Here is a 27,433-nt window from a genome sequence, read left to right as displayed (position 1 = left end):
ATGCAAGACGAAAAAGATTTCCCCCAAAGAGGCAGAAATGTGACATTCTTGCCGAGAGCCAGAATCACAGAAATTTTCTTCACTTCTTCAGCCCTCTTCCAACCAGAGGGAGACAAGTTGATTTCTTTCTTTTCTTTTTTTTTTAGTTTTCCATAAAAGATCCTATTTTTCCTTAACATTTTTTTCTGATAAGACAACTACAAAATTTCTGTCTAACTTTGAGGAGAATTGGGGGCAAGCGGAAGAAATGTATGGCATGGCTGAAAAAGTTTTCATTCTTTCAGTCTCTCCAGGCCAAAACTTAAGTTTCTGGCAATGTTTGGGAGAAGAGAAGATTCTCTCTCATACTTTTGGAAGGCAGGAAGTCTTTGGAAGATGCTGGGGTGGCAGTGAAGTCGGGCAGCATTTGGAGGCGCATGGGGCTCCCCAAACTTCTCACTCATCCGTGCTGCCCCTGTCTCCTCCAGCCTTTCGCCCGGGGCGTGGTGCCCAGAGGTCAGGTCCCCCACCGAGGAGGGTGGGCGCACGGTGCCCGGTCCTGACAGGAGCACGCTTCCCAGCACCTGCCCTGCCCCGCGGAAATCGCGCCCCCGCCCTCGGACCCTGAAGCCTCGGCGGCCCCGCGGCCGCGCGCCCCTCCTTCCTTACCTTGCACGGCTTTGCTGTGCAGGGCGGCGCGGGCGTGGACCAGCAGGACGAGCAGGCAGAGCCCGGGCACGCGCCCCGAGCCCATGGCTGGAGCTACGGGCGGCCGGGCGGCCGGGGTCGGTCTCGCAGCCCAGGGAGGGCGGAAGCGGGCCTGGCCCCCGCGAGCCGAAGGGCAGAGGGACGGGGGCGCCCGGCCAGGGCCGGGCCGGGGTCTGTGGGCGCGGGGCGCGGACAGTGGCGCCCTCGGCGGGAGGCTACCAATGCTGCCGGCTTCTCCCGGCGCGACGCCCGGGGGAGCGAGGCGGAGGAGGGTGCGACGGGGCTGGGGGCGCCCGGCGCCGCTGACGGAGGGGAGCCCCCGCCCTCTCCAAGGCCGGCTCCGCTAGCGGCGGCGGCGGGGCTGCTCCGTACAATCCCACCCAATTCCCAGCTCCGCCGGGAGAGAGCTGCCGCGGAGAGCGCGCAGAGCCCGGGCGAGGGACCTGGGAAAGGGGAGGAGAAACGCAGCGCCAGAAACACGCCCTTTCTGCCTCTCTTTCTTCCTCTCTCGCTCTTTCTCCGTCTCTCGGGCTCCGTCTCTTTTTCTTCGCCTCTCTCCTCCTCCTCTTCTTTCTCCTCCTCTCCTCGCTCCTTTTCGTTTTCTTCCTCCTCCCCCCTCCTCCTCCTCCACCTCCTTTTCCGTGCCCTTTTTTCTTTCAAATGGGGCCTCGGCGCGGCGGCCGCTCCCCTTGCGCGCCCGGGCGCGGCGGCCCCCTCCCCAGGCTGCCGGGCCGCTGCCTGCAGGAATTTACAATCCAGCGCTGGGGGAGCGGGCCCGGTCTCCATGGAGACGGCTTCCCCGGGAGCAGGGAGGTCAGGCGCAGACCGCGCACAATCAATGGATCAATGCAAGCCCCGCTCGGCTCCAGACCAAACAGCACCGGGCTCCGGCTAGTCCTGTCTACCGGCGGAAAGCGCGGGGGAGCCAGGGTGCGCCCCCGCGTTCGCACGCGACGAGGGCTGTGCGACGCAGGTTTGCACGCACACCTATAGAGCAGACAAAGAGAGGGAAGGGTGTCGGGAAGGCAGGGGCAGACCGAATCGCACTGGCACCCCGGGACGCCCGCCGACACAGTACGACACGCGGGGCACAGCCACATAGGACCTCGGAAGGCTGAGAGCGGCTCCGACAGCGGCCGAGTTAATGCCCTCCTAGCTCACCTCCACCACACCCCCCACGCCCTCGGGACCCAGTTCCCTCGCCTAGTACCTAGTCCGCTTTAATCGAGGACCAAAAAGAAAGTAGCCTTTCCCTAGCTGAAACTGCTAGCTCTAGGGCAGACTGTCCTGCAGTTGCTGTCTCGCTCAGCATTCTCCCCATAGAGATCTGGACTCATGTGAAAAAACACTCTCGGGCTCAGCACGAGGGCAAAAGCTAATCCGCAGAAACCTGATTATGTGTGTAAACACAAGAGACCCCCCAAATATGCACAACTCTCTCCTCCAAACCTGCCCTCCCACCTTCAAGATGTGGTCCTCACCAGAACATCCTTAAACCTTCATCCTTCCAACCTGCAGGGGCAGAAAAGGGAAGATAAACGATATCTTAAAAAATAGGGGCAAAGTGTGTCAACGGAGCAGTGTCCCTGAAGCATGGACAACAGCACCTGCTGCATGTACCAGCTCTGCCTCTTCTCTCCGTCCATCCTAGGGGAAAGATGAAGGACTTCTTGATAGTGGTGAGAGCTTTTCTGGAGTAGGGAGCTTTGTTCGGTCGGAATAAGACTGCCTGGCCCTAGGCAGTCACTTATGCTTCAGAGCCAAACTTCTGCAGGATAGAGACCTTTGGGACCCAGGCTAACCTCAGAGTCTGTCTTCAGGGTACTCTGGAGGAAGAGATAATGATCAGGATTCTCCTGAAAATAACTCAGTCCTTAGACCCTTCACACTGGCAGCCGGTATTAGCTTGGGTGACAGGTGTGCTTTGTCAGAGGTTTCCTTAACCCCCAGGGAGAAGAACGAAGCGGTTCCGCCCCTAGGGACTGAGTGGGCAAGTGGGAGGATTCCGACTCAGGCATCTGGATTTCCTGTCCTGACTCTATCCTGGGTCGGAGATTACCTTTGGGCAAATCATTCCTCAGTGTACCTCAGTATTGTCACTGAAAAGGAAGCTGGGTTAGCTCAGTGGTTGGAAGAAGACAATGCCCTTAGGAACTCTAGGGGAGGAGGCCTTGAGAGTTCCCTGCATGACATGAGAGATGGCGGTTGGGATGGGAGCACGCAGAACATGGGGATGGAGTGAAGGCCACAAACGTTTGGGTCACATGATCCCCGAGGTCACTTTCAGGCCCATCACTCTAGGGCTCTCTCCCCCCTTCATTCCACTGGCAAACCCCTCCCCTTGAAACAGCTTTGCCTGCTGCCACCAATTATGTGTAGGACTAGAGGACAAGTGCAAACCTGCCATCCTCTATGCCCCAAACAGGAGAGTGGTTAAAAAAAAAAAAAAGCATCAGAGGGTGCCTATCCACGTGGGGGCACAGAGGGTTGATTAGCGCCCCCCAGGGAAATGAGATTGCACTGTGCTTTTACCCACTCCAGTACTCTTGCCTGGAAAATCCCATGGATGGAGGAGCATGGTAGGCTACAGTTCATGGGGTCGCAAAGAGTCGGACACGACTGAGCGACTTCACTTCAATTCACTTGCTTTGTCTCTGCCTTGATTTGGACACTGGTGTGAGCTCCTCTGGGTCCCTACGGAGGAGGGCTCCTGCCCAGCCTCTAAAGCAGGTGAGATGGGCTTGGAGGGTTCTGCATGAGCAGATTAATAGGTTAACTCAGGCCTTCTCTCCAGGGCAGCTTGATTTCCTGATCCTCTGAGTGTGGACATTGCCCTGGCTTCGCGGGGAGGGAAGAGTGTGTGGCCCCACCTTAGCTGCTATATCTCTGGGAGGCTCAGTGTCTCTTACTCATTTCCTTCCCCCCCCCGCCCCCCCACCCTGATTACTTTCCTCTGTTTATTCCTCTGTTCCTCTAGGAAGGTGAGCTTTCTCTACCTCTGGGCAGAAGAGGCAGTTCCCTGCCCTGCTCCCATCTTCCATTCTAGTCCCCGCCTACCCTCAGCCCTTCAGAGGAGTCTATAGGAGCCGGGTGTGGGTCACATTGCCCTCTGTCCTGTCCACTTCTGCAGGGGCTCACAACCGGAGAGTTACTCCGGACGGTGACAAGGAAGGAATAAGGAGATGGCTCTTGCAAGTGCTTCTACAAAGCAGCAGCACATGCCACGGCCTCAAGGGGGCGGCGGGTAGGGGGGTGCGGGGTGTGGGTGGAGTGGGGTGGGTAAAATGTCCCTGCATTCTCTGGGGTCTCCTACACTCGCCTCAGGTGGCAGTTTGCTTTTGGGTGCCTGTCTCCTTCAAGGAAATCTCTGACATTCACTTCATTCTAATTTTTCTTGCAGATGCTGAGGGAGAAGGGTGGGGCTGGGGGACCCACAGCTAGTATCTCTCAGTTCTCGTCCTGCTTCCAAGGATGCCTCTGCCAGGCCTCTGCCAGGGGAGGGACTTAGCCTCCCCTGCCAGGTCTCTTTCCATGAGCTTTTGCTTTTTCTCTCTCTGCTCCTGAGCTACCTCATCTGTTAAATGAATCTGGTGCCTCTATCTTGACAGAAGATACAGTCTTAATGGAGAACATGCATGTACTGAAACAACAGTACCCCAAGGTCAATGTCAGGCCCTACCATATCCCAGCCATCTATCTATTTTGGGTAATTTATTTCATTTCGCTGAGTCTTAGCTTCCACATCTATAAAATGGGTATGCGCCTACAGCTGCATAGGTGAGGCATCTATCACACCAGCCCTAGAGTGAAATAAAACTGCAGTTCAAATCTCAGCTGTGTGACTCAGATAAGTTAATTTCAGCAAGCTTCAGTTGTATAACAAAGGGAATATAAACCTCATCGGGTTATGGTGTTAACTGAATGAGCTAATGAATGGAGAAACCCTGGCACACAGTAGGCATTCAATAGGTGGTGGCTATTGCTGTTATTTCGACTACTTCTCAGAAGGAACAAGGACCACAGATGTCTGATGGTAAAGGTATAGTAGTGCCTGGAAGGAGCAGTCCTGTTGCAGGCCAGACTCTGACACAGCTGAGTGTGAGTGCAGCCAACTGGGCTCAAGCCTCGCCACCCTCCATAGATTCCTGTCTGTCACACATTCCTTCTGAGAAGGTTCCAAAAATGCCGTGCATTCCAGCACACTCCCCTTGTCAGCAGCACTTCCAAACTGGAAGGGTGGAAGGAAACTTACCTGCCGGGTAGAGCAGCTCTTTCCCCACCACCTTGTACCTCCCACCTGGCCTTCAGAAGGCACAGACACGCTAATGAGCGCTCATGGCTACCATCAACTCAGAGCTTTCCTATGTGCCAGGCGCTCCACCACAAACGCACCAGGCAAGAACTGCTAACCTCATTCTGCTGGTGGGAAAACCGAAGCGAAGAAACGTCAGCCCACCCAGATGACTGACTAGGAATGGATGAAGCCAGGATCTGGGACGCAGGCTTGACTCTGAAATGTGTATGGCCTCCTCATTCTCTTTTCTGCCTCCTCTGAAAACACAGCGACTCAACATCTTCTTGCCACTGTTACAATTTAATCATTCAGCGTAGATCAGCCCCTTTACATACAAGAGGTAGCAGGGCGGTACCCTTGTCCCAGAGGATCACACGGGTAGGATTTCAGAAGACTGAGAGGTCACATGACTGCCCTAAGTCACACGACATAGTAAAGAGGCAAAGCTAGAAGCAAGATTCATGTCTCCCCTGACGTCTTTTTAAAGAAAATATATTTATTTTTATTGTCTATTTGGCTGTTCCAGGTCTTAGCTGTGGCATGTGGGATCAGTGATCTTTGCTGTGACACGGAGGATCTTAGTGGCATGTGGGATCTGGTTCCCTGACCAGGAATTGGACCAGGGCCCCCTGCCTTGGGAGCATGGAGTCTTAGTCACTGAACCACCAAGGAAGTCCCTCCTCTGACTTCTGACTCCTGGATCAGTGCTCTTTAGTCTGTACCCTGAGAGCTGCCAATCTCCCCTCTTCCAGTTCTCAGTTTTCCTTTTCCTCATGATCTGATCAGTCACAAATCCTTCTGTCAAGTGGCATATGGTACTTAGCCAACATCCTTCTCCCCAGTATACACTGTCTGAGGCCCTCTAGAATGTACAAAAGAAATAGAAAATATGATCCCCAATCAAAGAGGTGTATCAGGGACGTCCCTGGTGATCCAGTGGATGAGAGTTCACCTGCAGGTTGGATCTCTGGTCTGGGAAGATCCCACGTGCCATGGAGCAACTGAGCCCGAGCCCCAGCTCCTGAAGCCGGCGTGCCCGAGAGCCTGCACACCTCAGGGAAGAGTAGACCCCCACTTGCTGCAACTAGAGAAAGCCCACACTGCAGCAATGAAGACCCAGCAGAGCTGAAAATTAATTCATTTTAAAAAGAGGTGTGTCAGCACCAGTGTATGCTTTCAGACCCCTTTGTACCATAAAGCAAATCCCCAAATGCCCAGAGTCTCACCAGGAAGGCAAGGCTTGTTGTATATGCAAAATAATATCTGAATGCAACATCAAGCAATCCAGACAGAGAGTGCCAGAGAAAGTCAGAGGAGACAGGAGTCGATCATCCAAGTAGGTTCCATGGACATTAGGAGGGCTTTGAGGTAAATGTTAATGACACTTAGAAAGAGAGGTACAAGAGAGGAATATAAACAAAAATCAGGGACAGAGATAAAGAACAGTCAGAACAACAACAGTAGAAGAAATAGATGAAAGGAGTGGGGCACACGCTAGGTCAGTGGACAGGTTGACCCTGGGCAGGCCTTGTTTCCCACCTGCCCAGGATGGCTGAGCAGCCGCTTGGACAGATAAGCAGAAGATTGGAAGTAATGCTCTCTCAAAGTGTGTTCTGGCCCTGGAATTCTAGGAGTAGCTTGTTCCCCAAGGCCCCTGGTCTTGTCTCTATGCAGAGGTCTGCTGGCAGTCTTGCCAGGACCTGCTGGGGGCGGGGAGAGCCTGGTCTGAGCTGCCCACACCTCCCCACTGGGGAGCCTCCTTGGCCTCTCATCCCAGGGTTCCCCTCCCCAGCCCTGCCTCCCTGCCCACCCCCACACCTGAGTCACTTTGCCACCTGCTTCCTCCCCACCTGCTCCCTGGCTGCTTTCATGAAGGAAGCAAAAATCTCCAACCTGCCAATTGGCATGAGCACTGATGTGTGGTTCCAGACTTCTCCACATCACAAGGCAAGTCTCCAAACTGCCCCAAGCCTTTGCCCTGTCACCTCCAACACAGCTGCTCTTCCACACTTCCGGTGCCGCTCCACCAGTCTCAGCTCCTGTACGTCCCAATCAGTGCTCTCACCTCCTGTTTCCTTGAGAAGCCAGAAGCCATCTGGCATGCACTTCATATCTCCCACCTCCCTGTCCCGCCACTGCTAGGAGAGGGATCTCTCCTTTTGACCAAGGACAACCCCCACATACATGCACAAGGATCCCACGCCGTCTTGCCTCGACAGGGAACCAGTGCTGTCAGTTACCCCCTCCCTTTCCCGAATCCCTCACCTGGGCTCCTTCTCCTCCTGGAAACACAGTGTAACTTCGGCAGGAGTAACCGCAGGAGTAACACAGGAGCGACCGCAAGCTCCCCTAGACCCTGCTGCCTCTCATCCTCCCAGTCTCCTGAACTTCTAGGAGGAGGGCTCCTGCTCTCCATCTCCCCTGCTTCCTTCACCCCTTGCCCTTGTGCAATCCGGCCCAGGCCCTCTCTAACCCCTCTGCCAGGTCTCCACCACCTTCCTCATCTCCATGTATGAGGATGCCTGCTGGTCCATACCTATCTTGACCTCTCTGCATCATCGGAAGCCTCTGAATGTTTTCTTTTCCCTTCCTGCGTCCTTTCTTTCCCCCAGTATCTCACCAGTCACTCCTCCTTCACTGGCCTCTGAAACACTTCTAGCTTGGCTCTTTTCAGTTCTCACCCTGTGTGACCTCCTCAGGGACCCTAACCCAGGAACAGCAAGGGTGGAGGGACGAATACTGGCTCTGTAGTCAGATAGTTCTAGGTTTCAATCCCAGTCCCAACAATGGGTGAGTTTGAGCAAGTTTCTTTACCTCTCGGAGCATAAACTTTCTCATCTAGAAAATGGGAGGATGAAATTCTGACCTTGCTCGTGTTGGAGGGCACAGATAGGTCGCGTGGAAGGTCCAGCACAAAGAAGGGGGCAGTTTACCCCACAGTGTGGGACATTACAGCTCCAACGGTCACCAATGTGATGACCCCCAAATCTACATCTCTAGCCCCCACTTTCCTTGTAACTCTAACTCTATGTGTCCAGTTTTATGGCCCGTATGTCTAGCGCTCTTCTCTCTCTTCTAACTTGCCCTGTATTTTTGCCCACCGAGAGAGATTCCCACTGGTGTTTTCCAAGATCTCAAGATGAACCAACCCCAGCCAAACGTTGTTCCTCTCTGCACGCACCCCTGACCTGTCCTCTTCTTGACTTCCGTATAATGGCCCCATGACCACTCAGCGGCCCCAGCTGGCTTTCTTAGAGTCTGAAGACTCCCTCTTCCTCTCCCATCTGAGAGGTCACTGCATCCTGAGGGCGAAACATCTGAAACCTCCCTCAGTTCTACGCCTCCTCTCCACCCCCGTTGCTGCTGCCTCAGCCTCCAGGCGCTCAGCATGTCTCCCGTGGACACATACGGACCTCCGTGCCAGCCCTGAGCCCTCTTCCCCAAAGACACTTTGTGTCCCCCTTCTGATCGCACTGTCAGCACAGCCAAGCCACATTAGCCTGCCACATACCATGGCCTTGACAGCTGGGAAGCCGCTACTGCCCTTCGAGATCCGGTTTAGATGTACCTTGTTTATGAGGTCTTCCTACGGCCCGTGGCGCTCAGTGGCCCTTGAAACCTACCCTGATGGCCCTGGGTGTGCTGCGTCTTAATGGTTTCTCTTCAGTATCTGTCAGACGTTTGAGGGCAGGACCATTGTATCCCCAGCCCCAAGCATATGCCTGGCACAGAGTCGTGCTCAGCGAGTGCTTGCCGAATGAATGAAGGAGTGGCGAGCTCTTGGGAACCCCAAGGAGGGGGGCAGTGCGCCCCTGACCTGTCTCCCTGCCTCCCACCAGCCCCAAGCTGTGTTGGGGCTCCCACCAGCCCCTAAAGGACTGGTGGCAGCAGAAGGTGTTAAAGGGAGGCTCAGCATGGAAGTCAGGGGTGGCATGGAGAGGTCAGACTGAGGAGAGAGCACAGAGGTGCAGGAGACCTTGGGAGGGGCTCTTCTGGCCAGAGACTCCGAGATTCTGGAAGGCAAAGAATCTGAGCTGGAACCTTCCAAGCCAGGACTGAAGGTCTCCCCAAAGGTTTGGAGAACTGGATGATGACAATCTGGGTAAAGCAGCCAGAGGCAAGAAACTGGGGAGAGAAGCAATGATCCGAGGCCTGGGGCCAAGATGGATGAGGCGGGTGGGGTCTACTGGCAGGTTCCCTCGCTGAACCCTGGGGAAGCAGACTCAGGAGGGTGAACCCTCATCGTCTCTACCCCTTCATCAGAGATCTTTCATACTGATGCTTCAAATGTCACCATTAGAAGATAACTCCTTTGAGCTAAAACTGTATTTCTTGGGTCCCAAATACAAATATCCCTGTGAGAGATGACTCCTTTGTGAGTTAACATGTTAGTTATCTGCTGAGGCTCTAACAGTGCCGTGGCAAAGGAGGGGCTACAGGGACACTGGCTGAACTTCTGGACTATGCTGAGCACCGGTTCGACTTTGCTCCGCGTGCCCTGTTTCCTCATGGCTGTGCTGCCCCAGGTCTCCCCAGAGGAGAAGATGGAGAGATGGAGGAGGACTTGCTACAGGTACCCTGGATTAAAGCCAGGATGAGTGGAGGTGGAGGTATTGGGGCAAAGTTCAAGGTACTCGCGAACCAACTTATAAGGTGAATTGCTGTAAAGCAAAACTCAGTTCCCCCATTAGCTTCTATTGTTCTATTTTACAAGAAGGGCCCTTGCAGGACTGAGAATCCATTTAGAAGAAGCCGAAAACCCGTAGCGAGGAAGGGGTTGGCATCTCTGCCGCCTGTCCTCGTGCTGAGTGCTGAGGCCCTCAGAGAGGACGCCTCCCTTGTTTGGTGGCAGGCCCTCCCTTCTTCATGCCACCACTTCCCCTCTGTCCTGGGCGTTTGGCGAGCTTGCTCAGCTAAGCTAACGGGCATCACCGCCAGGCTGGGACTCCTTGGTGTCTCACCCTGGTCCTGCAACAATTGTCTGCAGGAACCTGAAGAAGAAGTCCTGACCCTGACTTGGGCCTGAGGGCTCTTGAGGAGAGAGGGGAACTCCTGCTAGTCCTCTCCTGCCCTTACCCACCCGTCCCGGCCCTGGTCCAGTCCTGCTGGGATTGACGGAGAAACTCCCTTGCTTCTCTTCGCCAGACCCAAGCTGTAATGTTACCCTTCACCAGTAGGTGCCGCCGTCTATCATACCATCCTCCAGTCTTTGGTGAAGTCCTGAAGCCAAACCTTGGGGAGCCTACCCAAGGCACCCAGTGCTTCAGACAATCTGCAAATGAAATTATTATAAATGAGATACTCCCACATTGATGAAGTTAAAATGTGAAATTAATTGTGTGTTTCTGAATAACCACAGCTTTCAATTTTTAATCAGTTTGACATTCATTGTGCACTTGCTACGTGCCAGGAACTTAAAAGATACAGGCATTCAGAGATGGCATGGTTTCTCTTTTAAAGTTCATAATTACGTAGGAGAGCGAAATGTGCCTCTAAATAATTAGAATATAAGGTAGAACATGGGACTTCCATGGTGGTCCATTGGTTAAGAATCTTCCTGTCAATGGAGGGGACATGGGTTCGATCCCTGCTCTGGGAAGATTCCACATGCTGGCAGCTGAGCCAGCAACTGCTGAGCTCATGTGCCCCAACCACTGAGCCCGCACCCTGGAGCCTGTGCTCTGCAACAATAGAAGCCACCTCAGTGAGAAGCCCGCGCACTGCGGCCGCAAAGTAGCCCCCACTCCCTGCAACTAGAGAAAGCCCTCACACAGCAACAAAGACCCAGGGCAGCCAACACAAAATAAATTTTTTTTTTTAAAAAGGCAGAACATGGTAAATACCCAAATACAGAGGTGCCAACATAAAATTCTAATGAAAGCATTAAAAGAGACAGATTAATTCCAGCTGGAAGCTTGGGGAACGACTCAGACGAGGAGAGGTTTTAAAGATGACCCCAAAGAATACTATACACTTTCTATACATGGAGTTGGGCGAAGACGGTGAGGGCTTTCCAGGTGGTGGAAACAAGGTGAGCAAGGATTTGAGGGGGAATGTCTGCCAGGAATTAATGTGGTTTGACTAGGGTTTGACATGGGTTTAAGGGGCTGGAGAGGAAGATCTGAAAAGGTGGGGTGGTGAAGAGCCTGTTCCCAGCCGGGGCTAACGGGTCGATCCTGGTGTCCTGGCTCCGGGAACCCGGAGGACTTTAAGCAAGGCAGCAGCAGGGCTGGCTCCTGTCAGGAGCTAACTTTCCATACCCTAGATACTTATGTGGTCTGTGGGACTTCTTCAGTGTTTAGCGACTTTATCTCATCAAGGATGCAGGAAGAGGACAGAGAGCAGAAAGGCAGAAAGGAGGCACAGAAAGTGGTGAAAGGGAGGGAAATGATGGCTAGAAGGGAAGAAAAGATGGAGAAGGAGGAGAGGCAGCAGGGGAGGGGGAAGGCAGAGCCCGCCCTGGGAGGAGGCTCGGCCGGTGCTGTGCTCAGGGAGCTGTCTGCACTTTTCCAGGCCAGCGGCCTCTGGCTCCCAGCCCCAGCAACCACAGAGGACAATGTGAGGCGGGCTTGTTTGGTGATGTGTTTGCTGCTGGCCCTGTTTGTTTGTTTTCTATTATTATTATTATTTTTTTCCTGGCAGTGGATGTGTCTGGGGTAGAGAAGAAGGAGGAGATCAGCACCGTGGCTCACAGTGACAGTGGCCTCCAGGTCAGGCTCTGGGCTGCTGGGACTCTTCAAGTGGGGGCTTGTGGGCATTGGAGTTGGACTTTGGATGTTCCTGGGAGAGGCCTCTATGTGGGCACCCAGAGCCAGGTGGTGGCTGGCCCAAGCACAGAGATGGTTTGCATCCAGCTCTTTGTCCTTGTCTTTCTCTACCCCGACAGGAAAGAATTAAAAGTCCTTGAGGCCTGGGCTCCTTGCCTGTGTGGCCAGGATGTCGTGCTGGGCTGGGGAGTCTGTAAGGGTACAAAGAGCAGCCACTTTCAGCTCGGCACTGGGGGCCGAAGGGGGAGTCCTCGCGAGCCCGTCTGCTCTCAAGCCCTGATGATGAGTCTGGCCTTCTCTCTCCTGTCCCACAACCCTTGGAAGCCAACCTAACGAGCACTATTAAAGTTAATGAAACACAATGAGTCCTCCGTTTGCTCGGTTATGACTCTTTACGAGATTGCTCCCTCTTGCAGAGGAGATTCATTTGAGCTGCCAGGGCTTAGCCTTTGTCCCCCTAATTTTTATTGGCCCATTAACAAGATCAGATGCCCTGGGCTGACCAGGAATATCTGGTGTGGGTTCCCAACAAGCCCCATTGGGTCCAGTCTCAGGTGGCCTTTCGATTCCAAATTAGCCTAAGAACGACCCCTGTTCCCCTTCTTCCTTCTGTTCCTTCTCCTCCTCCAAACCCAGTTTTCTATGTTGGTACAGCAGGGATTTGGGAAGAATTCAGAAGCTAGGAGATGCCTCCCATCTGCTTTAGAATGTGTCTCAACCCGCTGATGGAGCAGCTCCCCTCGTAAGAAATCCAGTGTGGCTTCAGGGCTTTACTCCCCATTAAAATGGAAATATACTGAACCTTGTTAGTAATTTGCATTTTGGTGTGAATCAGTTCATAAGGTCATGGATTGGCTGCGAGGGGATCTGGGAATCTCTGGTACTGTACACGGGTTTTTATCCCCGGTGTTCATCTTTCCAGAGAGAGGTTTTCTATAGCTTTCTTCAAAGTTTTCATGACACTCCCGCCCCCTCACACAGGCAGAAAACCTCTCTGGAAGTGGGAGAAGAGTGGTTCATAACTGGGGCCCAGAAGACAAACTGTCCTACCTGCTTGGCCAGTCCCACCCCTGAGGAGGAACTGGGCCACCCCCACCCCCACCCCTGCCCCGCTCCTCTGGAGATAATTCTTCCACAGACCTCCCACGGTCACCACCGCTCAGTCATGCCTTTCTGAAACCTTAAAACCAACCTCAAGCTGGGGGCAGGGGCAAGAGCAGAGCCCTTTAACTCTACTGATTTACATGGCAAGGCTGTAAATGATAGGTTCTCATGCCTGGTGTAAATACTCATAAACTTCACTGTAAGTGCCGGGCATCACATGTCTTGGGTGCCCAGATCCTCTGCAAACCCCATATAGGCCTGCCTGGCATTCAGGAGGTCAGGGAGGAGAGGGACGCTGAGCTGGCTGCAGCTGTCATGACAAGGTCACAGCTGTGACTACCGGGGGAGAGGACGTGCAAGCTAGTCTCTGCAATCCCGCGTCCTCCCGGACAGAGCAGATGGCCCCTGCACAGTGATACCTCAGAGTGGCTCCTCTCCTGCTCAGCTAAGGCTGACTGTCCTCACAGGTTATGGCATTGTCATCAGAAAGTCCCTGTTAAAATGCAAAGGGGCTTCTTGTGAAGATGAGTAGCGCTGGCTGGCTGTCCGTCACCCAACAGAAAGCAGAGTCCCCAGACCCCGGAAGATGAGGTTTGGCATACATGGAGAGACGTTTCCAGCAGATCAGTGTAATAGCTATATGACGTTAAGCGGCCTTTCAAGTAGTTTCTCTAATTCCACTCTTGGGGTCTGAGAGCCTGTTCTTCACATGGCAGCCAGAGTCATCTTCAAACAGAGTTTCACAACCTCAGCTCTCTTGACATGTGTTGGGGGGGCCGTCCTGTGCCTCGTTGGACGTGCAGCAATACCCTGGCCTCTACCCGCTGGATGCCAGGAGCACCCCTGCCTGAGCTGTGACGACCAAACACGTCTCCAGATCCTATCAAGTGTCCTTCAGGAAAGGGGGGGGAGGTTGCCCCTCCCCACCCCCATCCCACTGAGGATTTCTGTCATTAAGTATAAATCAGATCATGTCACTCCCTGTGAAATCCTGCAATGACTTCCCACTGCTCTGAGGATGAGATCCAGTGACTCGGCGTGGCCCCCATGGCCTCCGTGAGCTTGTCTTGTCTCAGGTGTGCCTCTCTGCTCTTGTCCACCATCCATCACTCTTTAGTCAAGGGAAGCTTCTTTAAAAGATTTCCTTTTATTTAGAACTTTCCCTTTACTCTTATTTAAATATATACACATATGTGTGTGTGTATAGTAGAGTGAGAGAAAAACCAATTATTCTTAATTTATAAGTTAAGTTGTAAAAAGAAACTCCAATACAGACTGCATGAACCAATCTTAAGAATCAGACCATATTTATCATATGTTTTCATTTTGTACTTTTTTGGTTTCCACTAAAATGCTATTATTGTGTAAAACTGAGACTTTGCTTTTATGTGGTCTTTGACATGTGGAATTTTTTGATGTACCTAGGTAAGCCAAGCTTTTTCTTGGACAAAACAGAAGATGGAGAGACACTGGCAAGTACTGGATATGTTTTGGAGCCTTTTCATACACCCTCATGACAACTCATAAATATTTGACATATAGAGTTCCTTACTTTTGTTTGTCCTATCTCCCCCATGAGAGCAGGGACAGTGCGTGGCTTGTTCACCGTTTTATCTGCATTACCTCCCCTGGTGCCCACCATATAGCCGGCTCTGAATAATTATCTGTAGAGTGAATAAATAAGGATGGCAGGAGTTCAGAGAGGGAGAGGGACCCCTCTGGAAAATCAAAGGAAGTCTTCTTGGTTAGGAAGACTAGAGGGTAGGAAGGGGGAAATGTCTTCTAGGACAGGGCTTAGGGGATGGCGGAAGCAAAAACCCAAAGAAAGCACAGTGGGCAACAGGCACTGCAACTGACCCAAAGAACACGCAGGCCACAGACCTTCTGTCTTCTGTCCACAAGGGGCAGAAGAACAAATGCAGTGTGAATACAACTTCTGGTCTGAACGGATCCAGGGGTGAAGTGTTTGTGTCCTTTGATGGAGAAGCCAGGAAAGAAGTCAGCTAAGTTGGAGCCTAGTGAAACTGGAGATGAACCAGGGAGGATTTTGATTGCTGAGCCTGGAGTCTAGACTTGGCTGAGCCTATGAAAAGTAATAATTATTCCTCTTGTGGTATCTGATGTCCATGACTCCAACGGCTCTGATCCCCTTCGACCCTGGAACCGGATCTGTGGCCACAAAGGAAGTCGAGGGACTGACCAGACAAGGGAGTCTAGACCAGTGCAGAGAACCCTGGGACCCCAGTGCAAGCGGCCTGGGGCCTGCTTCCTATTCCCCTCCCTCTCTTGATGTGTGGCCTTGCTCAAGGCGTTGGACTGCAATGGACCTCCGCGTCCTCCTTTAGGAAAACAGAGTTAACAATACCTGCCCCGTTCAGAGGAGAAATGAGGTCATGTTTATGCAGCGTTGTGAGTTCACTGGAGACAATGAGTGGATTCTTCTTAACAGTAACAATAATAATCATTACTGTAAATCTAACCAGTAAATATATCTCCTCAAAGCTGGAGTTGGGCCCCTCAGTAGGATAGCAATTAAAGCTTTAAAAAAAAATCTCTAGATGGGGGAATTTTCTGGCCCATTTTGATTTTGGGGGTTTGCAGAGTTGATGTCGCTGTGGGAGTGAGGGGGACCTACAGCAATCCTTCATTTCAATTTCATTCAGTTGCACGTATTGTATCTCTCTTTTCCTTAAGTTATCCTCAGGGGGTTTTGTAACTTCTCACCCTCCTTCAGTTCAAGGAGGAAGAGGTTCCTTGTGTTCCCCATCTCTGCACACACTCAGTGCCCCATTCACTCCCAGAAACAGTCATTTGACTATGAGAGATCCTGGTCATTTGGGCATTGGACACAAACTAGCCTGCAAAGTAAGTGGCTTGTCTCCAGGATTGAAGTCCAGTTTCCACCCATCCCACTAAGTAGGCTGAAGCTTCCCACAGTGAGCTATGCATTCAAATCCCCAAAGAGTGGGGCCCATTGATTCTCAGGCGATTCTAATGCAATCAGGACCTGTCTGAATTTGGGAACCCCAGGTTTAGGGAAGTATTAGTTATGAAGTGGGTCTACAAAAGAGCAAAATGATGCTGATACAAAGGCATTGTTAAAGTTTGGGTCAACCTGGCAGAAGACCCTTTCTCCTGCCCCAATCCACAGAACGACAGGAAGCTACAAGAAAACAAACAAACTATATTATAGTGTGAGAAAACTAAAAGAGAACTCTCAGCCTATCAGAAATGTTGGGTGCCAGAAAGATAAAGAACAAATAGCATCAAAGCTATAAAGGAATAAGACTGGAGGAAACCAAGCTAATACATATGAAGGAGAAGGCAACAGAGGAGGGAAAAGTGGTTTGGGAGACAGGGGTCAGAGGGGAGCTCTAAGCCTGAGACAATAGACTCAAAATAACCAGAGGAGGTCCCAGAAGTGTTCCTTGCTGCTTCCTGATCTGTGTTCAGTAGTTCGCAGTAGAGGATTTGCCCCAGGTTGCAGGGGTTCTAGAGGGGCAGAGCAGCGTTCCAAGCAGCTACTGACACTCTGAAAGCGAAGTAGGGAGTCCTCATTCAGAAGAAAAGCTGCTAGCAGGCCACTCCTCTCTCTCTCCCACCCTCAATAACCAGTGACAAGGCTATAGTGAACACAAAACCGGCAAACGGATATTCTCCAACACAAAATTGAGCAAAACACCAAGACTCTCTAAGGGTAAAGGGAAAATAAAACCATGGTTCAGAGAACTTGTATTGCACAGCCAGCCCTGTCCAATAGAACCTTCTGTGATGATGGAAGTGTTCTGTATGTGAGCTGTCCAACACCTAGCTGTGCACCACGTGTGGCTAGTGACTCCCTGAAGTGTGGCTGCTCCAACTGAGGAACTGAATTTTAAATTTAATTTTGTCTTAATTTAAATTTAAATAGAAAGCAGATACGGTATTGGATAGTAAAGCCCTGAACTTAACATGTAGAAGAGTGAACGCCCAAAGAAATAGAGACAACAGAACAAAAAACTGTTGGTTTTGTTTTTTTTTACTGTCTTTGTTAAGATCACTTGAATTGCAGAATAGTTATTTTCAAGAGATGAAAAATAATAATAAGGTCCATTTAAAAAACCAACCAGGTATTTTTAAAAAATTTTAAAACTGATCGTCAGAATTTGAATCTCAGTAGATGGTCTGAGATAAATTTAATGATCTGATTATTAGAAAGACTGAGCTGAAGAAGTCTTCTTAAACACAGTGAAACCGTAAAGAGATGGAAAGTCTGAGAGGAAAGTTAAGAGCCATTTGTCTAATAGGCATTACAAAAGGATATAGCTTAAGAGAATAGAAGAGAGAAAGTAATTGAAGAACTAATAAAAGAAAATTTTCCAGTTGTTGAAGAAAGAAATTAAAATACTAGATTGAATGTTCCCAAGGGGATTGGGGGGAGGGGGAGAAAGACTCATACCTAGACACATTTTGGTGAAATTTCAGATCACCAAAGATAAAGAAAAAAATATCTGGAAGTTTCCAGAGAGGAAAAAGCAGGTCATTAACACAATATGTTATATTGGCAAGAGATTGGATGTTAAAAAACAATGGGGCACTATCTCCAAGTTCCAAAGGGAGAGGAAGTATTCAAGTGGGAGGGACGTTTAAGACATTTTTTGTTTTATAAGGAGAAAGTTTTCCATCCTCATTTTCTCTAAAGAATTCCTAGGAGAGATGCTTCAATTAAGATAAGCAGATGCAAGAAAGAGGAAGATGTGGGATGCCAAAACTGTGGTGAGCAAAGAAATTAGTAAAACTTTTAGTGAAGTCTAAATTATTGAGGCATAATGTAAACATTTCAAAAACAACACTTTGGATCCATAATCTACCTGGAAGATCTAAACATGGGGGAGGAAAAAGAATGTTAACGTGTATTAATGGAGAAAGAATCTCCTAATCATCTCTAGACATTGATAGAAAATTGTGAGTTAAAGAACATAGGATTTGGGACTTCCCTGGTGGTCCAGTGGTTAAGAATCTACCTTCCAATGCAGGGGACCCAGGTTCAATCTCTGGTTGGGGAGCCCTCGTGTGGCAATTACTGAGCCTGCACGCCTCAACTAAAAAGCCCCCGGGCCACAGCAAAGATGCTGTGTACCACAACTAACACCAAAAATAAAATTTTTTTTTTTTTTTTTTTTAAGAATATAGGATTCAAATTTAAGAACAGAAAATGGGATATTGGAAAATCAACTTCCAAGTCACAAGAGTGAATGAAAAGGGCAAAAAACATAATCTAAGAAAAAGCATGAAGAAAAGATTTTTTAAAAAGAAAAAGAAGGCATGGTAAAGGGGAAGCATAGAATGACAGGGTAAGTCTGCAACTATCATTAATATTACATGAAAAAAGAGACAGTTCTTCCATTAAAGGGCAAAATCCGGCTATATACTGTTTACACAGATGCGTTTGAAACCAAGTGGCAGAACATTTTGAATATGAACAGATGGGGGAAATATACCAAGCAAATGATAACAAAAGTAGAACAAGTATATTAGCATTAGATAATTTGGAATTCAAGGCAAAAAGCCCTAAAAGAAACAAGATTCACTGAAAAAAGTTAAGGTCTTACCAAAAATTTTTAACATCTATGATTTTTAACAGTCAAATTAAAAAATATATAAATCAAATGTTAGCGGAAATCAAGGGTAAATGAACAAATCTATTGCCATGGATTGGTGATGGACAGGGAGACCTGGCGTGCTGCAGGTCATAGGGTCGCAAAGAGTCGGACTGAACTGAACTGACTGATTGCCATGGATGAAGTCTCCAAAATCTGCAAGCGAAGTAGAAAAAAGTCATAATGAAAATAATAGAGGATTTGAGTGACAAAGTTAACAAGCTTTAACTAATATATGTTGTACCCTACAAACTGAGAACACTTTTTTTTCAAATACATGTTTAGAATTCACATACAATAAACTCCCCCCAAATTCTGAACCACCCCCCATTATACCAGCTATTTTCTCTGCACATAGTACATGAAAATAAAAAATTAACATTAAAATAGTGGGGTGGGATGAGGTGAGGTGTAGTGCACTGGCAAAATTGGAGTTAGTCAGCACTATCTCGTGATGTATTTCCTAATTGTTGCTGTTTTTTCTTTCTCTTGGATGTCTCCTTTATTTAACAGAAGTTTATAATGTGCTTCCCATGAGTCAGGCATTCTTTTACAAAATTTTCACTCAGCTGAGCCTCAGCCCAGTCTTAGGAGTTAGATTCTGCTGTTGTTGTCCAATTGTATAGGTGAGGGAACTGGGACACTGAGAGGCAAAGTAACTTGTGTGAGGACACATTCTTAGTATGTGGCTCTGGAGTCTGTGCTTAACCACTGTCTTACACTGCCTTTCATCTTCAGATGTGACTTGCCTTTTTCCTCTAAGTCAAAAACACATCAAATAATACCTAATATGTGCACTCTGTGATCTACAGAGATTCTACTCTATTTAACATCAGATCGGTCACCAAGCAGGCTACAAATGGACAATGTGAAGCATTCCCATTAAAATCATTTACCTCAGATTGGGACTCAAACCCAACCAAAACCCAGTTTGGCACTCAAACCCACGTGACTGGGACTCAAAACACATGTGGCTAGGACTTGAACCTGGCCAAAACCTATGGTACTTGGTTTCAGGACCTAATGAAGCTCAGGTTCTTGATGTCTCATCACAGAAAGAACTCAGTGAGAGACAAACTGATAGGTAAGAAGTGGATTTATTCAGATTCATAGAGAAGCACACTCCACAGACAGTGTGTGGGCCATCACAAAGGGCAAGTGTGGTGAAATGTGGCATGGTTAGTTTTTATAGGCTGGGTAATTTCGTATGCTAATGAGTGGGAGGATTATTCCAACTGTTTTGGGGAAGGGGTGGAAATTTCCAGGGTTTGGGCCACCGTCCACTCCTTGGTCTTTGACAGTGCCTTGGAACTGTCATGGTGCCTCTGGGTGTGTCATTTCACTTGCTGATTGAGGATCAAGGTCTAGTCTTGTCCGCCATCTTGGTCCCATTTGATTCTAATCAGTTTGTGTCGTGTCCTTGGGCTATGTCATTCTTTCAAAAGTTGTGCCCTACCCCTTTCCCCACAGGAGGGCTGAGAGGAGCTACTCCACGTTCAAGGTCAGGAGGGGTGGCCATGAGAAGATACCCCTCGTCCAAGGTAAGGAGCAGCGGCTGCACTTCGCTGGAGCAGCCATGAAGAGATACCCCACGTCCAAGGTAAGAGAAACCCACATAAGACGGTAGGTGTTGCGAGAGGGCATCAGAGGGCAGACACACTAAAACCATAATCACAGAAAACTAGCCAATCTGATCACAGGACCACAGTCTTGTCTAACTCAACGAAACTAAGCCATGCCATGTGGGGCCACCTAAGATGGTCGGGCCATGGTGGAGAGGTCTGACAGAATGTGGTCCACTGGAGAAGGGAATGGCAAACCACTTCAGTATTCTTGCCTTGAGAATCCCATGAACAGTATGAAAAGGCAAAATGATAAGATACTGAAAGAGGAACTCCCCAGGTCAGTAGGTGCCCGATATGCTACTGGAGATCAGTGGAGAAATAACTCCAGAAAGAATGAAGGGATGGTGCCAAAGCAAAGACAATACCCAGTTGTGGATGTGACTGGTGATAGAAGCAAGGCCCAATGCTGTAAAGAGCAATATTGCATAGGAACCTGGAATGTTAGGTCCATGTATCAAGGCAAATTGGAAGTAGTCAAACAGGAGATGGCAAGAGTGAATGTCGACATTCTAGGAATTGAACTAAAATGGACTGGAATGGGTGAATTTAACTCAGATGACCATTATATCTACTACTGTGGGCAGGAATCCCTTAAAAGAAATGGAGTAGCCATCATGGTCAACAAAAGAGTCTGAAATGCAGTACTTGGATGCAATCTCAAAAATGACAGAATGATCTCTGTTCGTTTCCAAGGCAAACCAGTCAATATCACGGTAATCCAAGTCTATGCCCCAACCAATAACGCTGAAGAAACTGAAGTTGAACAGTTCTATGAAGACCTACAAGACCTTTTAGAACTAACACCCAAAAAAGATGTCCTTTTCATTATAGGGGACCAGAATGCAAAATAGGAAGTCAAGAAACACCTGGAGTAACAGGCAAATTTGGCCTTGGAGTACAGAATGAAGCAGGGCAAAGGATAATAGAGTTTTGCCAAGAGACCACACTGGTCATAGCAAACACCCTCTTCCAACAACACAAGAGAAGGCTCTACACATGGACATCAACAGATGGTCAACACCAAAATCAGATTGATTATAGTCTTTGCAGCCAAAGATGGAGAAGCTCTATACAGTCAGCAAAAACAAGACCGGGAGCTGACTGTGGCTCCGGTCATGAACTCCTTATTGCCAAATTCAGACTTAAACTGAAGAAAGTAGGGAAAACCACTAGACCATTCAGGTATGACCTAAATCAAATCCCTTATGACTATACAGTGTAAGTGAGAAATAGATTTAAGGGACTAGATCTGATAGACAGAGAGCCTGATGAACTATGGACGGAGGTTTGTGACATTGTACAGGAGACAGGGATCAAGACTATCCCCATGGAAAAGAAATGCAAAAAGGCAAAATGGTTGTCTGAGGAGGCCTTACAAATAGCTGTGAAAAGAAGAGAAGCAAAAAGCAAAGGAGAAAAGGAAAGATATTCCCATTTGAATGCAGAGTTCCAAAGAATAGCCAGGAGAGATAAGAAAAGCTTCCTCAGCGATCAATGCAAAGAAGTAGAGGAAAACAACAGAATGGGAAAGACTAGAGATCTCCTCAAGAAAATTAGAGATATCAATGGAACATTTCACGCAAAGATGGGTTTGATAAAGGACAGAAATGGTATGGACCTAACAGAAGCAGAAGATGTCAAGAAGAGGTGGCAAGAATACACAGAAGAACTGTACAAAAAAGATCTTCACGACCCAGATAATCACAATGGTGTGATCAAATCCCCAAACTCACCTAGAGCCAGACATCCTGGAATGTGAAGTCAAGTGGGCCTTATAAAGCATCACTATGAACAAAGCTAGTGGTTGTGATAGAATTCCAGTTGAGCTATTTCAAATCCTGAAAGATGATGCTGTGAAAGTGCTGTGCTCAATATGCCAGCAAATTTTGAAAACTCAGCAGTGGCCACGGGACTGGAAAAGGTCAGTTTTCATACCAATCCCTAAGAAAGGCAATCCCAAAGAATGCTCAAACTACCGCACAATTGCACTCATCTCACACACTAGTAAAGTAATACTCAAAATTCTCCAAGCCAGGCTTCAGCAGTATGTGAACCATGAACTTCCAGTTGTTCAAGCTGGTTTTAGAAAAGGCAGAGGAACCAGAGATCAAATTGCCAACATCCACTGGATCATCGAAAAAGCAAGAGAGTTCCAGAAAAACATCTATTTCTGCTTTATTGACTTCGCCAAAGCCTTCAACTGTGTGGATCACAATAAACTGTGGAAAATTCTGAAAGAGATGGGCATACCAGACCACCTGACCTGCCTCTTGAGAAATCTGTATGCAGGTCAGGAAGCAATAGTTAGAACTGGACATGGAACAACAGACTGGTTCCAAATAGGAAAAAGAGTACATCAAGGCTGTATATTGTCACCCTGCTTATTTAAGTTACATGCAGAGTACATCATGAGAAATGCTGGGCTGGAAGAATCACAAGCTGGAATCAAGATTGCCGGGAGAAATATCAATAACCTCAGATATGCAGATGACACCACTCTTATGGCAGAGAGTGAAGATGAACTAAAAAGCCTCTTGATGAAGGTGAAAGAGGAGACTGAAAAGGTTGGCTTAAAGCTTAGCATTCAGAAAACTAAGATCATGGCATCTTGTCCCATCACTTCATGGGAAATAGATGGGGAGACAGTGGAAAGTGTCAGACTTTATTTTTTGGGGGGGCTCCAAAATCACTGCAGACTGTGATTGCAGCCATGAAATTAAAAGACACTTACTCCTTGGAAGGAAAGTTATGACCAACCTAGATAGCATACTAAAAAGCAGAGACATTACTTTGCCAACAAAGGTTCATCTGGTGAAGGCTATGGTTTTTCCAGTTGTCATGTGTGGATGTGAGAGTTGGACTGTGAAGAAAGCTGAGCGCTGAAAAATTGATGCTTTTGAACTGTGGTGTTGGAGAAGACTCTTGAGAGTCCCTTGGACTGCAAGGAGATCCAACCAGTCCATCCTAAAGGAGATCACTCCTGGGTGTTTATTGGAAGGACTGATGCTGAAGCTGAAACTCCAGTTCTTTGGCCACCTGATGCGAAGAGTTGACTCATTGGAAAAGACCCTGATGCTGGGAGGGATTGGGGGCAGGAGGAGAAGGGGACGACAGAGGAGGAGATGGTTGGATGGCATCACTGACTCTATGGACACGGGTTTGAGTAAACTCCGGGAGTTGGTGATGAACAGGGAGGCCTGGCATGCTGAGATTCATGGGGTCGAAAATAGTTGGACACGACTGATCAACTGAACTGATCCCTTTCCCTCCTGTTACACCATCACCTGGAATAGTGTCTGATACAAGAAAATGCTCAATAAAAAAGAACAAATAAATGGTCAGATGAATAGACTGAATAGATGAATGGATGGGTAAGTGTATGGATTAGATATGTTTGTAAATGAAGTTTTATTGAAACACAGCCACACACATTTATTTACATGTTTGTGGCTCCCCAGAGGTTGACTGGCCTGCAAAACCCGAAGTATTCACTCTATGGTACATTACAGAACAAGTTTGCTGGACCCTAGAGTGTAAAGACACTTTCTTCCTGGAAGTTGTCATCATTGAGGCAACTTCAAGTGCTCAAGAGGAAGCCCTATCACTACTTGTTGCATGAAAAATGGTCAAGAATGGTCTGTGCAGGAAATTGCCAGGATGCTCTTCGAGCCAAAAAAATGCTCTTGTGGGGGAAAAGGAGGCGGTGTTAGCAGATGACTGTTACCCTTGCAGAAGTGGTTGAAAGGCAGGCTTTAGAGCCTGAGTTGACTTGGGTTTGATTGCTAGCTCTGCCGCTTACTAGCTGTGTGACTTCAGACAGGTTCCATGTTCTCTCTAAACTTTAATTGGCTTCTCTGTAAACTGGATGATAAGATCTGCCTCTAGGGTAGTTCAAGGCTCAAACAAGATATTGCATAGAAACTATCTAGGATCTAGGAGCCCTGGCAAAAGGTCATTCTGTTTCAATGTGGATACCAAATGTGATTCAGGATTCAGTTCAGTTCAATTCATTCGCTAAGTTGTGTCCAATTCTTTGCGACCCCATGGATTGCAGCATGCCAGGCCTCCCTGTCCATTGCCAACTCCTGGAGCTTACTCAAACTCATGTCCATTGAGTCGGTGATGCCATCCAACCACCTCATCCTCTGTCGTCCTCTTCTCCTCCCGCCTTCAATCTTTCCCAACATCAGGGTCTTTTCAAATGAGCCAGTTCTTCGAATCAGGTGGCCAAAGTATTGGAGTTTTAGCTTCAGCATCAGCCCTTCCAAATCAAGGTTGATTTCCTTAGGATGGGCTGGTTGGATCTCCTTGCAGTCCAAGGGACTCTCAAGAGTCCTCTCCAACACCACAGTTCAAAAGCATCAATTCTTCGGTGCTCAGCTTTCATTATAGTCCAGCTCTCACATCCATACATGACCACTGGAAAAACCATAGCTTTGACTGACAGACCTTTGTTGGCAAAGTAATGTCTCTGCTTTTTAATAGGTTGTCTAGGTTGGTCATAACTTTTCTTCCAAGGAGCAAGTGTCTTTTAATTTCATGGTTGCAGTCACCATCTGCAGTGATTTTGGAGCCCCCCAAAATAAAGTCTGTCACTGTTTATATTGTTTCCCTATCTATTTGCCATGAAGTGATGGAACCAGATGCCATGATCTTAGTTTTCTGAATGTTGAGTTTTAAGTCACCTTTTTCACTCTCCTCTTTCGCTTGCATCAGCGGTTCTTTAGTTCTTCACTCTCTACCATGAGAGTGGTGTCATCTGCATATCTGAGGTTATTGATATTTCTCCCGGCAATCTTGGTTCCAGCTTGTGCTTCATCCAGCCCAGCATTTTGCATGGGCTGCAGCCCATGCATTTCATATTCTGCATATAAGTTAAATAAGCAGGATGACAATATACAGCCTTAGCATACTCCTTCCCCAATTTGGAGCCAGTCTGTTGTTCCATGTCCAGTTCTAACTGTTGCTTCCTGACCTGCATACAGATTTCTCAAGATGCAGGTCAGGTGGTCTGGTATTCCCATCTCTTGAAGAATTTTCCAGTTTGTTGTGATCCACACAGTTATAAGACTTTGGCATAGTCAACAAAGCAGAAGTAGAACTCTTTTGCTTTTTTGATGATCCAATGGATGTTGGCAATTTGATTCAGGGTTGGTCTCCAGTTATTACTGGCCAATTTCAAATGAGTTTTTGTGCTCAGGTAGCCCTTTGTGGAGAAGACCACCACTGTCCCCACCCCCTTCTTCCTGCAGTTACCTTCTGTGGCCTTCCAAGTTCCACGCTGGCTCTCATCCTGTCCCAACCCTTGCCCCATCCCATCCCACCATCTGCACTTACACTCTCCCTTCCTCTGTTTTTCAAGTCATTATTGTTCTCTGGGTGTTTCTTGTGAACCCAGACACCTGCCCAAACAGATCTGCCCCCACAAGGGATCCAATGAGCCGCTGAGGGCCCGTTGGGTGATTTGACAACAGCTCTGGATTGAGCGGGCACACACTGACCCACAGGTGGCCCCTTCATTCCCAGCCACACTAGACAGCATCACATGCCTGGCGTCACAGGGTTTGACATTCCTGCCACCAGAGAGGCATTCCTTTGTTATTATTCTTACCCTCAGGACGTTCTTCTGTTAAAATGCAGGTAATTCCTGGGAGGAGATCACCTGTGTCCAGGTTCTTATCTTGAGTCACAGCCTCTGAGGTCTTAACTTACCAATGGCCAACTAATTCCTGAACTGTTACAGTCCCAAGTGGGATCCTGTATCTGAAAATGATTTCAACTTTGTGAGGAGAAATATATAAGCAAAGGATCATTTTTAATGTTAAAAAGGGTTAGCAGCTATCATCTCTATTTTACTGAAATGGGTGTTGCAATAAGCCCAGAGGAGTGGATCTCTAAGGGTGGAATTACAAACTACAAAATAAGTTTTAAAATATTTAAGGTGGGGACTTCCCTGGGGGTCCTGTGGCTAAGACTCCCAATGCAGAGGCCTGGGTTCAATTCCTAGTCAGGGAACTAGATCCTACCCGCCACAGTTAAGAGTTCACCTGCCTCACACACCCTGCAACTAAAGATTTTGCATGTGCAACTAAAGATCCCGCCTGCGACAGCTCAAATCAGAGATCCCAAGGGCCACAACCAAGACCCAGCGTGGCCAAATAAATAAATATTTTTAAAAACATAGTGAAGATGCCAGGGGAAGGTCCTTTCCCTTCCTAAGCCCATTGCCCAGGTGACCATCAGCTCAGCCAAGGGGCCAGCTCCCACCCCTGGAGTCTTGGAGTAGAGAAAGTCCTATTGGTGTGACTGAGCTGTTTATGCTGAAGCTGAGAACCAGCAAGAATCTTAGAAGCCACTTAACATTGCAGGTGAGGAAGTCGAGGCCCAGAGAGAGAGAAAGCTGCTCTCTCATCTACATTGGGGGAGCCTAAGTAGACAGGTAAGCAAGGGCTAGTCTCTTGGGCGAGGAGCAGGGTGGCCAGAACGAGTCAAGAGGCATAGGAAGCAAAGCTGTGTTGGGGACCCTGCTCTCCTGGCGGTGCTGGCCCCTCCTGGCCTTCCCCATGCCCACACAACACAGAGAGACCAGTCCACTCAGCGCCTGCCTTCAGCCACCCCTCCTTGCCGGGGCCACTCTGCGAAGGGGAGGCCTGCCATCCCTGCCTCGGCCTGCAGAGAGAAAGTCTGAGACAATGCCACTAAACTGAAAACATTTCTGTCTTTCTCACGGAACAATAGCCATTAATAACCATGGAACTGGAGCAGAAATGGAACGTGAACCCCAGGGGCCTGGGAGCTTGGAGGGTTGCGGGGGTGCAGACGAAGGGACAGAAGGCTGGACCCAGCCTCCCCCCACCGCCTCCTCCCGCCACCCACCCGCACTCCAGTCCCGGTGAAGCATTCCTGGTGGCACCTGACTTTCCCACTTGGAACACTGCTTGAACCCCCCACCCACCACGCGCTGGTGGGGCCGAGGGGTTGTCCAGATGATGCTCCTATCCACTCCTACAGTGCCCAGGACACGCCACACACCAGGGAACTGGGAACCGCACCCAGGGGATGGCTTAAATGCCGCCCCCAACACCCCAAACTGGGCATCCCCCTGTTCCCTGTGAAGCCCTGCAAGCCCCCAGCTGGGGAGTGGGCAGGGCTGCATGGGTGACCTGGAGGCCAGTGACCGCCCTGACCCCGGCCCCTCACTGCGGGCACCCCCAGCGTGGGCTCTTTTGGGGGTGGCTGAGGCAACGAGCCCCGCTGAGAGCAGGAGATGACGCATTTTTCTGAGGCCACAAGCCGCTTCTGACGGATCCACCCCAT

General features: G+C 49.0%; 2 protein-coding genes across 8 annotated transcripts in view; both read right to left on the bottom strand.

The window, feature by feature from the left end:
* SCUBE3 (signal peptide, CUB domain and EGF like domain containing 3) overlaps window positions 1-1,246 on the bottom strand; it is a 33,534-nt gene extending 32,288 nt beyond the window's left edge. For all 7 annotated transcript variants that reach the window (XM_065912314.1, XM_065912315.1, XM_065912313.1 and 4 more), the window contains exon 1: window positions 649-1,246. In XM_065912314.1, coding sequence (XP_065768386.1) covers window positions 649-733 — 85 coding nt within the window. In that variant the 5' untranslated portion in view covers window positions 734-1,246. The remainder of the gene's footprint in view (window positions 1-648) is intronic.
* LOC136151854 (brain acid soluble protein 1-like) lies at window positions 742-27,433 on the bottom strand. The gene is made up of 3 exons (XM_065913291.1): window positions 27,317-27,433; window positions 1,593-1,674; window positions 742-1,481 (listed from the first exon to the last, which is right to left on the bottom strand). Exons 1-3 carry the CDS (start codon window positions 27,431-27,433, stop codon window positions 742-744), a joined length of 939 nt encoding a protein of 312 aa, XP_065769363.1.

This window comes from Muntiacus reevesi, chromosome 20, assembly GCF_963930625.1.
Source record: "Muntiacus reevesi chromosome 20, mMunRee1.1, whole genome shotgun sequence".
Classification (NCBI taxonomy): domain Eukaryota; kingdom Metazoa; phylum Chordata; class Mammalia; order Artiodactyla; family Cervidae; genus Muntiacus; species Muntiacus reevesi.
Note: the sequence above shows the minus strand (reverse complement) of the source record. Positions and strands in the feature narration are given on the sequence as shown.

Bases quoted from the DNA above. Each gene is read 5' to 3' on its own strand.
- LOC136151854 (XM_065913291.1), bottom strand. From the start codon at position 27,433: ATGGGGTGGATCCGTCAGAAGCGGCTTGTGGCCTCAGAAAAATGCGTC. The intron at 1,675-27,316 runs GTGAGGGGCCGG...TCTGCTCTATAG, and splicing joins CCACGCTGGGGGTGCCCGCA to GTGTGCGTGCAAACCTGCGT. The intron at 1,482-1,592 runs GTAGACAGGACT...CTCCCGGGGAAG, and splicing joins CTCCCCCGCGCTTTCCGCCG to CCGTCTCCATGGAGACCGGG.